This window comes from Natator depressus, chromosome 1 (assembly GCF_965152275.1).
Source record: "Natator depressus isolate rNatDep1 chromosome 1, rNatDep2.hap1, whole genome shotgun sequence".
Taxonomy (NCBI): domain Eukaryota; kingdom Metazoa; phylum Chordata; order Testudines; family Cheloniidae; genus Natator; species Natator depressus.
Window position 1 is genome coordinate 40,087,477 of NC_134234.1, and position 16,244 is coordinate 40,103,720.

The window sequence follows — 16,244 nt, forward strand, 5'->3', positions numbered from 1 at the left end:
GATTTGTCTAGACCAGCGGTTCTCAACCCGCAACCTGAGGGGGTATAGGCCCGCGGCAGGGTACAGGTTCCTGGCTGCCTGGCCACCCAGCGAGGTGGGGTCTGGGTTGCCCAGTGAGGCAGGGTTGGGGCTGCCAGCTGACCCTGAATGGCAGGGGTCTGTGGTCTGGGGCTGCCACCTGGCCCTGCAGACTCTGGGGTCTGGGGTCCGAGGCTGCAGCCTGGCGCTGCACAATCCAGGCCTCCTGGTCGGACCCAAGGGGTCCAGGGTCCGGGGCTGCCGCCTGGCCCCACAGAGTCCAGGGCTGCTGTCTGAACCCATGGGGTCCAGGGTCAGGGGGCTGCCACCTGGCCCCACAGAGTCCAGGGTTCGGGGTTGCCACCCAACCCCGCAGAATCCAGGATCCGGGGCTGCCTGCCGGCCCCGCAGGGTCCAGGGTCCAGGACTGCTGCCTGGCCCTGCAGAGTCCAGGGCTGCTGCCTGGCACCACAGAGTCCAGGGTTTGGGGTTGCCACCCAACCCTGCAGAAACCAGGATCCGGGGCTGCCAGCCTGGGCTTGCCACCCAGCCCAATGGGGTTCGGGATCTGGGGTCTGCCCCATGGGGTCAGGGTCCAGGGTCAACATCAGGGCTGCTGGCTGGCCCTGCAGGATCAGGCTCCAGGCTGCCGCCTGCCTGCCCTACCACAGCAGGGTCCAGGGTCAACCAACCCAAGGCTCCACTCCTGGCCCCACTCTGTGGAGGGGTCTCTGGGTGGGCGGCAATGGGCATGGGGGCAGCTGAGCAGGCACACTGTGGTTCTCAACCTGCCAGCCCAGGTAGCACATTGTGGGCCGCATATGCGACCCACAATGATAAATAGGTTGAGAACCACCAGTCTAGACTATATTTCCCTAGTTTACTTATGAGAAAGTTATGTGAGACAGTATAAAAAGCCTCACTAAAGGCTTGTTACTCGGTCAAAGAAGGATATTAGACTGGTGTGACATGATTTGTTCTTGACAAATCCATGAAGACTGTTACTTATCACCTTATCATCTACGTACTTACAAATTGATTGTTTTATTATTTGCTCCATTATCTCTCTCCTTACCAAAATTAAGTTGACTGGTCTATAGTTTCTGGGTTGTCCTTATTTTCCTTTTTATAGCTAGGTACTATATTAGCCCTTTTCCAGTCTTCTGGGATCTCTCCCATCCTCCATGAGTTTTCAAAGATAATTGCAAAGGGCTCAGAGATCTCTTCAGCCAGTTCCTTAAGTATTCCAGGATGTAGTTCATCAGGCCTTGACAACCTGAAGACATCTAACTTGTCTAAACCCAGGGCTGCGACCTAACCTCTTGTGTAGACGGTGCTATGTTGATGGGAGAGCTTCTCCCTTTGACATAGCTTCTGCCTCTTGGGGAGATGAATTAACTAGGCTGACGGGAGAAAATCTCTTGTTGGCATAGGAGTATCTCCATAAAGCACTATAGCAGCACAGCTGCGCCGCTGTCTCGTGGCACGTGAAGCCAAGCCCTAAGGCTACATCTACACTACAACCTGTGTCAGCTAAACTTATGTCGCCCAGAGTGTGAATATTCCACCCCCTCAGAGACGTAAGTTACACCAGCATAAGCGCTTGTGTGCACAGCGCTATGTCAGTAGGAGAGCTTCTCCCATTGGCATAGACCAGCTTCACCACATGCGCTGCAGGAGCACAGGTGTATAGGTACAGCCATGCCGCTGCAGCGCTGTACATATTGACGTAATACGTAAGTAATTCCTAACTTGTTTTTTCCGTATTTTAGCCTCAGATCCTACCCCATTTGCACTGATAATCACTATGTTTGTCATCTGATCATTGCTACCTTGCTGGTGAAAACTGAAACAAAGAAGACATTTAACACTTCAGCCATTCTGTTATTGTCTTTCCTCCTCATTGAGTAATGGGCCTACTCTGGTCTTGGTCTTCCTCTTACTTCTAGTTTATTTGTAAAATGTTTTCTTGTTATCCCCTGTGCCCCTAGCTAGTTTAATCTTATTTTGTGCCTTGGCCTTTCTAATTTGTCCTTACAAGCTTGTGGTGGTTTTTTAAAAATTTTATATTAATCCTTAGTAATTTGACCTACTTTCCATTTTTTGTATGACTCTCTTTTTTGAGTCATTGAAGATCTCCTGGTTAAACCAGCGTGGTCTCTTGCCATACTTCCTCTCTTTCCTGTTATGAAAGTAGAATGAATTATATTGAAATTATAATTCATTAAAGAAATGCTGCTTGAAGGGTTTGTTGAAATATAGTTGTCAGGAAGAGAAACATTAAGGAGTGTGAGACAATGGGTCCTCAAACTAATTAACTTAGAGCTCCTACTGAGCTAGGAGATTGGTAAACGTTAGTATGCAAATAAGATATGTACGTATATTTGTCAGTTTCTGCTTCCTTTTGTCTCTTATGTTAAATTGGCTTTCCCTTATCTGTTTAAATAAGTTAGCTTGAGCCTTTGCAGGAGGCTCACATATCTGGGTGCATTGGCAAAGCGCTTTGCTAATAAACAGAGTGATCTGACAAATTTTGTGAGTCTTGAATCTGACTTTGACACTGTGCATTGGGATAGTTTGTTCTTGTGCCCTTAATAACGTTTCTTTAAAAAACTGCCAACTCTCCTGACTACTTTTTTCACTTAAATTTGCTTCCCATGGGATCTTACCTACCAATTCTCTGAGTTTGCTGAAGTCTGCCTTCTCAAAGTCCATTGTCCTGATTCTTCTGTTTTCTGTCCGTGAATTCTATCATGATCACTTTCACCCAAGCTGCCTTCCACCTTCAAATTCTCAACCAGTTCCTCCCTATTTGTCAGACTCAAATCTAGGACAGCCTCTCCGCTAGTTGTTTTCTCTACCTTCTGACATAAAAAGTTGCCTCTGGTGCATTCCAAGAACTTGCTAGATAATCTGTTCCCTGCTGTGTTATTTTCCCAGTGGATGTCTAGGTAGTTGAAATCCCCCATCACCACCAACTCCTGTGCTTTGAATGATTTTGTTAGTTGTTTAAAAAAAGCCTCATCCATCTCTTCTTCCTGGTTAGGTGATCTACAGTGGACCCTGACCATGATATCGCTGTTGGGTTTTTTCACACCTTTCATTCTTACCCAGAAACTTTCAACAGGTCTCCCTCCCACGTCTATCTTGACTTCGTGCAAGTGTGTACATCTTTGATATATAAGGCAAAACCTGCTCCCTTTTTTCCCTGCCTGTCCTTCCTGAACAAGCTATACCCTTCTATACCAATATTCCAGTCGCAAATTATTCCACAAAATCTCTGCGATGCCAATTATGTAATAATTGTGATTAATTAGTTGTATTTCTAGTTATTCTGTTTATTCCCCATACTTCTTGTATTAGTATACAGACATCTAAGATGTTCATTAGATTTCCCCTCTATATTCCCTCTAGTCTCTCCTTTGTCCCTGCTATGATTATCTAAAAGCCAGCGAGCTTTTAAATGTCCAAAGGCACATTCTACCACCATTCTGCACTTGCTCAGTCTATAGTTGAACTGCTCCTTACTACTGTCCAGGCTGCCTGTGTACGGCTTCATGAGCCATGGGAGCAAGGGATAGGCTGGGTCTCCAAGGATAACTATTGGCATTTCAACATCCCCAATGGTAATTTTCTGGTCTGGGAAGTAAGTCCCTTCTTGCAGCTGCTCGAACAGCCTGGAGTTCCTAAAGATGCGAGCATCATGCACCTTTCCCGGCCATCCCATATTGATGTCGGTGAAACGTCCCTTGTGATCCACCAGTGCTTGCACCACCACTGAGAAGTACCCCTTGCGGTTTATGTACTGGTTGGCAAGGTGGTCCAGTGCCAAGATAGGGATATGCATTCCGTCTATCGCCCCACCACAGTTAGGGAAACCCATTGCAGCAAAGCCATCCACTATGACCTGCACATTTCCCAGAGTCACTGCCCTTGATAGCAGAACGTCAGTGATTGCATTGGCTACTTGGATCACAGCAGCCCCCACAGTAGATTTGCCCACTCCAAATTGAGTCCTGACTGACTGGTAGCAGTCAGGCGTTGCAAGCTTCCACAGGGCAATCGCCACTCACTTCTCAACTGTCAGGGCAGCTCTCATCTTAGTATTCCTGCGCTTCAGGGTGGGGGAAAGCAACTCACAGAGTTCCAGGAAAGTGGCCTTACGCATGCGAAAGTTTCGCAGCCTCTGTGAATCATCCCATACCTGCAAGACTATGCGGTCCCACCAGTCTGTGCTTGTTTGCCAGGCCCAGAATCGGCATTCCACTGTAACAACCAACCCCACTGCCACCATGATGTCCCAAATGCCACATCCCATGCTTTCAGGAAGTTCTGTGTCCATGTCCTCTTCACAATCGTCCTCATGCTGCCGTTTCTTAGCCAGGTTCTGCACATGCTCCAGGATAATGCGCGAGGTGTTTACAATGCTCACAACAGCAATGGTAAGCTGAGCAGGCTCCATGCTTGCTGTGCTATGGCATCTGCATGGGTAACCCAGGAAAAAAGGCACTAAATGATTGTCTGCAGTTGCTTTCACAGAGGGAGGGAGGGAGGGGAGACTGACGACTTGTATCCCAAACCACCTACAACAATGTTTTTGCCCAATAAGGCAGAAGCTTAACCCAGAATTCCAATAGGCAGCGGAGACTGTGGGAACTGTGGGATAGCTTCCCACAGTGCACCACTCCGTGAGTCGATGCTAGCCACGGTATTGAGGACGCACTCCACCGACTTAATGCACTTAGTGGGGACATACACAATCGACTGTATAAAATCGATTTCTAAAAATCAACTTCTATAAAATTGACCTAATTTTGTACTGTAGACATACCCTTAGAAAGCCAAGCTGGGGAGACCATCCCGTGTAAGAGGTGCCTACTGTAGAATCTCTCAGGAAGCAGGTGGGAGAGCTACAGGAGAAGGTAGCTAGGCTGAGGAGCATCTGTACACACAAAGAACTCATTGAAAATATGCATATGGAGACCTCCTAGGATGGGGAGCAATCAGCTGGAGGGGACAGCAATAGCACCACCAGCTCTTTCACAGGCTGCTGGTTACGCCTGGCAGCAGGCAGTGCTCTATCCCTGCTTGCTACCCATAGTCCAAAATACCAGAGTCTGATTGTTGTGGGATTTATTTAGTTAAGTCAAGTCCTTACTCATGCATTACTTGGGCAAAACTCTCTTTGGCTTTAATAGATTAAGGAGTGAGTAAACGCTCTGCATGGACTTCAAGATTTTAGCATTTAGAAGAGGAAATACTGCAAAATATTGTGGCAAAGATCAAATATCATTACACTATATAGCTCTGCAAGTTGCTTTGTCCAAGAAACCCTGTAATAACGGGTTTATGACTGTAGCTGAAGCATGCCAGTTTCTGCTCATTCCATATAATTCAGTGTGAATCTCATGAGGATGTAGTCTTTCACTAACAAAACAAAACCAAAAAAAGTTGACTTGTGAACTAGAAGAAGTTAGTATTTTCCCCTCCTTACTTGGAGTGTTATTGAATGTTTCTTTTAGGATTGTTTATAGCCTTGTTTGTAGTTTTAGTTAGAAGATTTTGCGTGAAATTCTGACCCTATCGAATCATAGAATATTAGGGTTGGAAGAGACTTCCGGAGGTCATCTAGTCCAACCCCCTGCTCAAAGCAGGACCAATCCCCAATTTTTGCCCCAGATCCCAAATGGCCCCCTCAAGGATTGAACTCACAACCCTGGGTTTAGCAGGCCAATGCTCAAACCACTGAGCTATCCCTCCCCACCATTTTGCTAGACTTGCTGCAAATAGCCTTTGAACTCATCTGAAAAGATTTTAGGCAACATGTACAAGAAACAAACATTTCTAATGCACTTGAGGAAAAAACACAAGACAACTCCAGTAGAGAATTATATTTTTTATTTGAACAGTATCTCTCTGTAACAAGTCAGGCATGCAATGGGGCCACACAAAAATGGGTTCACAAGGCTTATTTCCCATGGAAATGTCCAAACAACACATGTTTCTACACATCAATTCCTTAGCTAAATAAAAATATAAACAAAGAAAATCTTACAGATAAAACCCAGTTAGGGTTAGTATCACTAACACTACAATTCAGGATCAGAACCATGCATGGGCACTCCCAGTTGCTTTAACTGCTTCAGGAGACCTAGAAGCCAAATTGTTAGATGAAAATAATTAACCTGAGATTCTCATCAGTTGTGGACCATCTTCATTTTATCCACTTGCAAATTCCTTTAAATCTGTAGTTTGTCAAGCTAGCACGTCCTAACACAGCCCCCTCACCCTATGCCAGACCGTAGTAAAACCACCTTTCCACGAAGGAGGTAAACCTTTTATCACCAGTCTTTCCAGCTGTTGCTCTGCTGCTGTAAAGCCTTCGGTAGATGGGACAACCGATTTCTGCTGCAGGTTACATACACATCATTCCATTACCAGCTCATAAAGCTGGGCACTATAGCACGCCATGTAACTATTTATAAAACTAACTAACCTGTCATGTAAGTTAAAAATGTCTCTATTTACAGTATCTCTTGGCTATTGAAAGTGGTGTTAGAGCTTACATTTCCTTCGACAGTAAATTTACTTTTTCACTAGACAGTTGTACACCATAGCATTTTAAGTAACACAGAACCTCAGCCATTACAAGTGCTTTAGTTATGGGTTCTGAATGAAGTAAAAATGATAATTGTTACAAAACAAACATAATACTAGAGCTTTGGGAGTGTAGAAACAGTTTGTTCTTTTTGTAGTTGGACATGTAACTGTGCAGGAACCAAGCAAAAGCATGCTGCATGCCAAAGCTTTTGTTCACCACAGTTGGATGAAGGATGTTCTCATACAGACAGAGTTTCCCATTTAATTCTTATTTACTTTTCAAGTTTTGCTCATGTTTCTGATAATGCTGCTTTGATTTCTTTTCCTCCCCCATTAGGTATCAGATTTCTGACTGTACATTTTGAAAGTCCACCCAACCTAAGCCTGTAATGAACATATGGTATGGGGCCCGACGTACCAGCTGATACTCAATACATCAGTAGTAGTAACTTGTTTGTGTTCCGTTTCCAGTGCACAATGAGGTGATGCAGGTTAGCAATATTTCCACATGCTACCCTGCCTAAATCAGTGCATCCTCATTTCCTCCAACAGCAGTAAATTGGGATGTATTGCAGGTGACAACAGATGTAAGGGGAGAAACCTAGATACTCTACATGCTGCCCCTAAAATATGCCCTCTCTGGGCATACCAAGTTATTGCAGCCCATCACAGGAGTAACTGGCTCTCTACAGTTACTTCTAATGGGTAGGCACTTGGGAGAAGTGCTGAAATTGTATTGCTACATGTAATGCTGAAATTCCCAATGTAAATATGTAAATTTTAATGGTTACTGAGAATATTGTAAAGATACAGGGCCAGATGCACTCTTGTTATTCCTCCACTTGGTTACATGCAATTTACATCTTAACAATGGGAACTTTAAAAGAAAAAGAAGGTTCCTATAACATACATCTCTCATGCCAAGACAGTGTTATTTTAGATTTTTAGGGATCATCTAACTCCTCCTGTGTACATTGTGAAATGAGGGACGAGTGATTCACACTGTAAGTGCGAGTGTTGAAGACTGATACACCCTACTGTGGGTTAGATAAGGATTTGGAGAAGGCTTTAAGGTTAAGTGCTACCTAGAATGGATAGAAAGAAGAGAACTGTGTCGGAACACTAGGAGGGTGCGTCCAGCTATGTATTATGCAATAAGAGTTGAAGTACAGTAGTTGTCCTGAGCAATACAAAATGGAATGATAAAGAAACAATTTTCCTTGTTCTTTCGTCAGCACAAACTTTTAAAATAAGCAATTGAAGGAGGGCCAATTATTTGGTAAAAAATCTTTTTCAAATGTTAGAACTGAACCTACCAAACTGAGGCCCTCAGCACCACCCCTTTCCCTGGAAAAACGTGTTGCAGGGCAAGAGTGGAAGAAGAAAGCCTTTGGGCACCCCAGCCTCATGTTTTCTCTAAATTATTATATGGGAAGAAGGTGTTTGCCTGATTGCCTCTCCCAGGGAATGAGCAAGGGATTCCAATTCCACCCCCTACAATGCTAACTTCCATGTGGTTGCCTCCATGGAAGCAATACTGCCATGGCTTGTTTCACCACTGGCTGAACTGAACAACCCACCCCCTTTGAGATCAGTTAGAAGGAATCTGCTGAAAAATACGGTACTAGGCTGTGTATGTATGCATACTATATATAAATATATACACACATACACACACATTCCCTCCATGAATGCGGGGATTGCTTGGGGAGAGAAACAAGGACCCTACCATAGATGCAGTTGCCTCTCTGCCTTCCTCTTTCCTCAGTGCAGCGAGGAGAGTCTCTAAAACTAGAGAATGCCTAAAAATGCCCCAAACCAAATCTCTGTCCCATTCAGACACAAACCCTTCTTAGCAGCTTCATCACTGAAAGTGATTGGTGCAACACACACTATGTGCTAGGAACGTGTGGATCTCCCCTCTCTGGCCTCTCCCACAGCGAGATGCACACAAGTGTATTCCTTTTTAAAATGATTACACTCCACTGGCTTCTTAACACTAGAATCAGCACAGGGTTTACTCTTCTACCAGTTGCAAATTTGAAAAGCTACAGCTTGCAGGATCAGGCTCTCTGAGTATTCAGCTAAGGGATTATTCAGCACACATACATGATCTTTAAAAACTCAGTAAGTTTCATGGGAGGGCTATCAGATTTTTAAAATAAATTACATTTTATGTTTACATTTTATTTTCATTCAGCCTGAAAAACAGCACTGTTTTTTATACCTATCAGGACATTGGGGGAGAAAATATTCTGATAAGTGGGGAGCTATTTAAAAGTTACTGGTTTCCTAGGTGCTTTCATACAAAATTTTATCACCAGATAACACATTTCAGCCAAGTTTAACAGCATACAGATCCCAGACACAGAAAGCATGAAAATAGTAAACATTGTTTTCTCAGTGGGTCGAGAAACAAAGCAATCCACTGTGTTGGGGCAAGGCCACGCACTACATTTCAATAAGCGAGGCATTTGGTATCCATTATACATGGCGTAAAACACATACATGAAGACAACTTCAAAGATGATTCTGAAGAATATGCTGCAGATGTATGTCCACCACAAGGGGCCCTGAATATGAAACTTTTGTTTATTCAGTTCTTCAATATCCACTTTCTCACCACTTGTGAGCTGCCTTTTCTTCTCATGCCGTCTGTGTGCAACATGCATGGCCACCAGAAGTGCAGGAGTCGAGACAAAGATGAGCTGGAGGGCCCACAGTCTAATGTGAGAGATGGGGAAGAAGTGGTCGTAGCAAACATTTTTGCATCCCGGTTGCAGAGTGTTGCAGACAAAATCACTTTGTTCGTCTCCCCAGACTCTCTCTGCAGCCACCACGAGGATCATAACACGGAAAATGAACAAGACAGTGAGCCAGATCTTCCCAATACTGGTGGAGTGTTTGTTCACACCTCCTAATATCTTCTGCAATGTTCCCCAGTCCATCTTCTCTTCTATGTCCTTTGACCTAATATGACAAGAGGAATATACCAAAGGACCAGTTATCAAGGGTTAGAAAATCAATACCATAACTTCCGTGAACTGGGAGGTTTCCTGGCACTAGCCCAGCATTGCAGGTAAACAGACTAATAGACAAACGCAAGTCATTTTAATTTGCACTGCCCATATTTTAAAAAGATGATGGAATCAAACATTTTATTAGTGCATTAATTATATTGATCTCTGATGGTGCTAACATTTCCAAAGGAGTTGTTGGTTAAGATATGGTTAGGCCAACAAATAAGTGAGCCCTCCTCTCACCTGTGTCCTCAGTTCTTTCTCAGAGCTCTCCATCTCTGTGGGAAAAGTCCAGCAGTGGTTTGCTGCTTCCCTCTCAACGCTCCTCCACCCCAGAGTCAGGGAAAGAAGGCTGGCACTGCAGGACATCCCCCTCTTAGAGCAATTTTTTAAGCTTCTGAAGGGGCCAAAAGGATATGGCTGACCCACCTCCATGTATCACCACTGCCTCCATCCACAGGCTGGATACAGACATTATAGGAGGTGGATGTTTATGCTAAAAAATAATCAGCTAAACAGTTAATGCTGACATTTGAAATGTAATTAGGCCATGTCTACAGTACCACTTATGTCGCAAAACTTATGTCGGTCAGGGGTGTGCAGAGGAGGACTATGTTGGCGGGAGAGCTTCACTCACTGACATAGCTACCGCTGCTCATTTAGGTGGTGTTATAATGTCGATGAAGAGCTCTCTCCCGTCAGCACAGAGCGGCTACATGAGCGATCTTACAGCGGAGCAGCTGCATTGGTACAGCTGTGCCACTGTAAGTTCACTAGTGTAGATGTGGCCTTAGTTTTCAGAATTAACACCAAAATGAGATAAATAAGTCCTGGTCTACCCTAGAAAATTTGGTCAGCGTAACTATGTCGCTCAGGGATGTGAAAAATCCACACCCGAGTGGCACAGTCAAGCTGACCTAAGCCCCAGTGTAGACAGTGCTAGGTTTATAGAAGAATTCTTCCATCGACCTAGCTACCGCCTGTCAGGAAGGTGGCTTACCTACACCAATGGGAGAATCCCTCCTGTCAGCGTAGATGGTGTGTACACTGAAGCAGTGCAGCTGTGCCGCAGTAGCATTTTAAGTGTAGACAAGCCCTGGGAGTAAGTCAAACCTCTCATTAGTGCTGTTTCAGTCTCTCTAAAGCACAGCAAGTGCTGCACTACTTCCCATTTGGAAAGTTTTCTTCACAACCAGTAGAGAAACTTTTTTTTTTTTAAATGAAAGCGTAAATTCTGCTGATGCTGATATGCCGCCTTGAGACATGGATCATTCACTGAACACAGTTGTTGGAAATTGTTGATGAAGTAGACAAAGTACTATGAAACAGCAGATAAAACTCTGGCAGGGCTGGTTCATTATCCGTTAGGAATAATGTTCAATTCTGCTGTGTGGGAGACCCAAGCTGGCCATGGATAAAAGGCTGTTGGAAGGTGATACACCCTCCACCAGGGGAGGAAGGATCATGCACTGTGTTTGCCCTGTAGCATGCAGCAATTATTGGGCTTCTCTGCCACATGGGAGGTGAATGTCTCTCCTAAAGGCCTGTCTACACATGCAAGTCTACTGTACTCAAAGCTCATGTTATAACACTATACTCCCTGAACATATTCTAACAGGGTTTATTGTAATCTACACAGGCAAGACCAAGTGGTATGCTAACAAAGAGGACTAGCATGTTATAACAGTAACACAATCTCTTGACATGGCAGATATGCTTGTGGGGATAGGTTTTAAAGCAGAAGGAGATATCAGAGATTTACTGCTGTGATAATGGAAGGAGAAACTGAATGATAAAGGAGAAAAGGCAGCCCTGAAAAGGTGGTTGAAATTCTTAGCCTCCCTCTATTTTCCCACCACACAAGTTGGTCCCATTCTGTATTGCTTTCTGTGATGACCTATTCCCTTGACCATGATCAGATGCTGTATATTTCTGCTAACAACCTACTCTCACTCATCACATAAAATCTCAGCAATTAAAAAAGGATCATTAAAAAAAACCTGGACTAGTACGAATTGATTGAAAGTAGGAAAAGAACTGCAAATATTGGCAAAAAGAAAAGGAGGACTTGTGGCACCTTAGAGACTAACCAATTTATCTGAGCATAAGCTTTCGTGAGCTACAGCTCACTTCATCGCATGCATTGGATGTGCTATCATACATCTGAGTTTAAAACTGCCCGGAGAAGAGCTCTGTGTAAGTTTTATGTAAACTCAAAAGCTTGTCTCTTTCAGAAAAAGCTATTACTTCACCCACCTTGTCTCTTTAAAATTGCCAGTCTGATATCCAACAGGAGTGCTGAAGAAGAGCAAATCTGCATTGTGGATATGAATCCACTTGTACCTGTAGAGATTTTGGACATGAAGCACTTTTTCCTTCTTTCCTTCCACTATGGGAGCATTTAAATCAGTTGTTGGAACTGACAACACGTACCCTGAATACTCACATTGTCTCTACCTTCACAGAAATTATTAGAAAATCCCATTTTTATAGTTAAAATATACAGAGTGATAAAAATCTTCTAAAAATCACAGCACATGTTCTTCATGTGTCTAGTCCGGCTTCTATTTAAATCAATAGCAGACTCTCATTGACTCCTAGAAAAATTCAAGATTGTAAACAGTAGGATGGTTTAACGACAGGTAGTTTAATTAAAATATTGACACTAAAAGCAAATTGTCATTAAGCAGCGATGCATGATAATTTCTTTAAGAACTCACTCCTTTCACCCTCAAGGAAACCAGGTGTTTCTCCTATACAAGACTTTGCATGTACAAGCCAAGTAAGGTTTGACATGTCAGTATTGCTTGAGCTGTCTTAGCACATTTTCCGCTTTACTCGTTCAAGTAATGCTGAGCAGTTCAAACCCCGGGCTGCTAACCTCTCTGCACTCAATTCATGATAAAGTATTAACAAAAGTGAAGGAGATCAAAATGCACTGGGTTAAACGTAACACTGAAAAATTCCCTTTTACCCCCGAAGCCTGAACTTTCCCCTAATTCAGCCTTCCCTGGTATATTCTGCTGTGGTTAGTCTTTTTAAATTAGATGTCCCCGTTTAGTAAAGAGCCTGCAAATCCTGCGTTCTTGCCACCAGGCACCCTCACTGCTCCAGGGCTGGGATATCCACAAACGAGACCCCAATCAGAAAAAGAACTGAAAAAGGAAAAAGAAAAGGAGTACTTGTGGCACCTTAGAGACTAACCAATTTATTTGAGCATAAACTTTCGTGAGCTACAGCTCACTTAGCTTATGCTCAAATAAATTGGTTAGTCTCTAAGGTGCCACAAGTACTCCTTTTCTTTTTGCGAATACAGACTAACACGGCTGTTACTCTGAAACCTGAAAAAGGAAACTTCATCTAAATACGGCAAGAGTTTGCCTCAAACCCTCTAATCCAGACTGCTCCTGCAGTCACACCCCCAGCACCTCTTTAATCCAGACTCCTCGAGCAGTCACACACCCCCAACACCCCCCTAATCCGGATTGCTCCTTCAGTAACACACACAGCACCCCTCTAATCCGGATTCCTCCAGTCCTGCACGGTCACAACCACACTGCCCTCTAATCTGGATTCCTTGCGTAGTGTTCCCCTGCTGTACACACGCAGTATTCCCTCCGCATCCCCCCTCGTGTGCGAGCAGCACACCCCACACATATTAATCCGGATTCCTCTCCTGTGGGCGCAAACACTCACGCCGTCACGCTCCCGCTCTACTCCGGATTCCCCGCCGCCAGGGACCCTCACCTGTCTCAGCAACGCGCGGAGCCTGCGGCGGCGGGAAATCAGCGCCCCGGAGCAGGCAGGGCTGCTGGCGGTGCGGGCGCCTCAGGTCCCAGCGGCCGCTGTCTCCAAAAGGTTCCTCCCGGCAGCGGCTTTTAACCCCCGCCTCCGCCTCCTCCCCCTCCCCGGAGCGAGCCGGGCTGAGGCGCTGCCCCCACCCCCATCTCCTCCGTCGGGCCTGGCTCCCGCCGTTCGTGCCTCACCGCCCCCAGTCCCTCTCCCAACCCCTCCCAAGAGCTCGGAGAGGGGCCGAGCCACCCATGGGAAGGGGGCAATTGCCCCCTACATGGCAGAGTGACCCTTGACACAGAGCCCTCTGCACCTCCCAGTTGCTTCACAGCCTCCCCCGCCTCCTTTCAGCCCCCTAAACCAATGGATTTGGGTCAAAATGCCTTCGCCTCTCCCTGTGTGTAAAAACAGGCTTGCAGCCCCCGCGGGCTTTCTTACTGCCACAATATTATTATTGTAGGGCTCTTTAGTATTTGCTGGCTGCCAACAGCGTGCTTGGCGCTGCAGAAGGCAGGAAAGGAGAGAGGCCTGGGCCCCAAAGAGTTTACAGTCCAAGAGACACACAGGGCCATGCACTGGGAAACCTAAGGACATGTCTACACTTACAATGCTGCATCCATGCAGCTGTGTCAGCACCTCTGTAGTGATTTAATGAAGACACACTAAACGGACTGAGCTCTCCCATCTGCTTAGTTAACCCACCGCCTCCAGAGGCAGTAGCTATGTGAGCAGAAGCTCTCCTGGCCGACATAGTGCTGTCTACACGGAGGGCTTAGGTTGGTATAACGCCGTTGCTCAGGGGTGTGGATTTTTCACACCCTGAGCAACTGTGGAAAACCACAGTGGACCTGCCCTGGATGGAGACATGGACCAGGGGCTGCTCTTGGCAGGTGGAGGGCCCGCTGCACTCCCCACAGCTGCCAGCATGGCTCTTATCATGGCTGGGCTGCGAGGCCCCCCCATCCCTGGCTGGAGCTGGGTTGGGGAGAGATGCGTGGGAAGCTGTGGGGATCCTGGATCCCTCCACCTGCCCTGGGTAGGGGGCCCAGGGTGCAGGGACATAGGCAAGGGGCCTCAGGGAGGGGAAGGCTCTGGGGTGCCCTTGTATTGAGCTAATTTCCTAGTTTAAATAATAGAATATCAGGGTTAGAAGGGACAGTCTAACCCCCTGCTCAAAGCAGGGCCAATCCACAGTTTTTGCCCCAGATCTCAAATGGCTCTCTCAAGGATTGAACTCACAACCCTGAGTTTAGCAGGCCAATGCTCAAACCACTGAGCTATCAAGAGAGGTTCTTAGAATCACCGAATATCACGGTTGGAAGCAATCAGGTCTAATGGAATCACTTGGAGGTTTTGTATGTTGATTACACTGAGGCAGCAGAGGGCGTTTCTTCACTGCACAGTTAACTCCAGTTAACTTGTGTTGCTCTTAATTTGACTCCAGTTCATACACACAAACCCTTAAGTGCAGTAGTGCTTTTAACTGGAGGGGGTAAAGGCTGCGGGTACGTCTATGCTTAAATTGCTACAGCAACAGCACTGCAGCTGTAGCACTTCAGTGTAGACGCTACCTACCAGTGGTCCTTGAACAATTTTTATTGTGGGGGTGCTGAAGGTAGAAACCATGCATTTGGGTTGCTATTACTACTTCTCCTGTTGGTGTAGGTAATCCACCTCACTGAGAGGCTGTAGCCAGGTTGATGGAATAATTCTTCTGTCGACTTACTGCTGTCTACACTGGGGATTAGGTCGGTAGAGCTATGTCTCTCCAGGGAGTGGATTTTTCACACCCCTCAGAGATGTAGCGATGCCAATGTAAGTTCCCAGTGTAGACCAGCCCTAAATCTCAAGTAAGTACAGCTTGTTAGCTGCTAACACACCCACACTGTAAGTGTGATGATGGGCCAGTGACACTCAAGTGCTACTAGTCTTCCAATGGCTTCCCACAATTCCCACCTTCATCCCCCATCCCATCCCATGCGCTGAGAAAGGACAGATAACTTCTCCCACAATTTACTGGGAAAGAATTCAAAGAGTGACTCTGCTTACTCTATTGTCAAGAACTATGGGATGTTCCCTAAGAAGTCTTAGTGCCCCACACAAGTGAATGCAGTGCCAATGTATACACAACAATTGGACTGTTAGTCCTCAGCGTGGCTGCTTTCAGTTGAGCTCGGCTAACTCAGAGAGGAATAACTCAAGTGTAGATAAGTCAAGTTAACTCTGCAACGAAGACATAGCCCAAGAATAAGTGAGTCTTTTGGAGGAATTTAAAGGAGAGGTTGGTGGGCTGGGAAGTAAGGATGGGGCAGGCCTGCCATGCAAATGGGGCAGCATGGGAACACACACAGAGGAAGGAGTAGGGGAAGATGAATAGGCTGGCATCTTTGGTGAAGCAGAAGGGTATGGCAACACAATAAGACATACGTTCTGAGATATAGTTTTAGGATGGATTGTGTAGGAGGCTAATGGTGAACACAGGAAACTTAAAACTTGATGTAGTGGTTAAGGGGAAGTCAGGAAAGGGATCCAGAGAGGAACTGATATCAGATCAACAGGCCAAGAAGATAATATTAGTGGCCATGCTCTTGATGGACCAGAGGGGGTGATGAAGGCATTGAGAATTCCAGAGAAGAGGAGGTTGCAGTAATCAAGACACAAGATGATCAGAGCAAGGACAAGCGTTTTAGTGGTCAGGCAGAGGGGAGAGATTGGATTTCACTACGTTGCAGAGGAAGAAATGGCAAAATCTGGACACAATCTGAATGTGTGGGGTGAAGAAGAGAGAGAAGTTGACTGTCACTTCCATATTCT

General features: G+C 45.6%; 1 protein-coding gene across 14 annotated transcripts; it reads right to left on the minus strand.

The window, feature by feature from the left end:
• Nucleotides 1–5,934: 5,934 nt before the first annotated feature.
• Nucleotides 5,935–13,516, minus strand: LOC141990612 (gap junction beta-6 protein-like). 14 transcript variants are annotated; one of them, XM_074958064.1, is made up of 5 exons: nucleotides 13,386–13,511; nucleotides 11,895–11,981; nucleotides 10,639–10,734; nucleotides 9,882–10,035; nucleotides 5,935–9,588 (listed from the first exon to the last, which is right to left on the minus strand). In XM_074958064.1, exon 5 carries the CDS (start codon nucleotides 9,564–9,566, stop codon nucleotides 8,889–8,891), a length of 678 nt encoding a protein of 225 aa, XP_074814165.1. In that variant the 5' UTR covers nucleotides 9,567–9,588; nucleotides 9,882–10,035; nucleotides 10,639–10,734; nucleotides 11,895–11,981; nucleotides 13,386–13,511; the 3' UTR covers nucleotides 5,935–8,888. The 14 variants fall into 14 exon arrangements, with proteins under 14 accessions (XP_074814165.1, XP_074814130.1, XP_074814173.1 ...); XM_074958029.1 differs by having other exon boundaries at nucleotides 9,882–10,134; XM_074958072.1 differs by lacking the exon at nucleotides 10,639–10,734 and adding an exon at nucleotides 12,085–12,235 and having other exon boundaries at nucleotides 13,386–13,491.
• Between the last annotated feature and the right edge of the window lie 2,728 nt (nucleotides 13,517–16,244).

Coding starts and splice junctions, on each gene's coding strand:
- LOC141990612 (XM_074957998.1), bottom strand. Junction 9,589..11,894: donor GGCAATTTTAAAGAGACAAG/GTGGGTGAAGTA, acceptor TTGTCATATTAG/GTCAAAGGACATAGAAGAGA.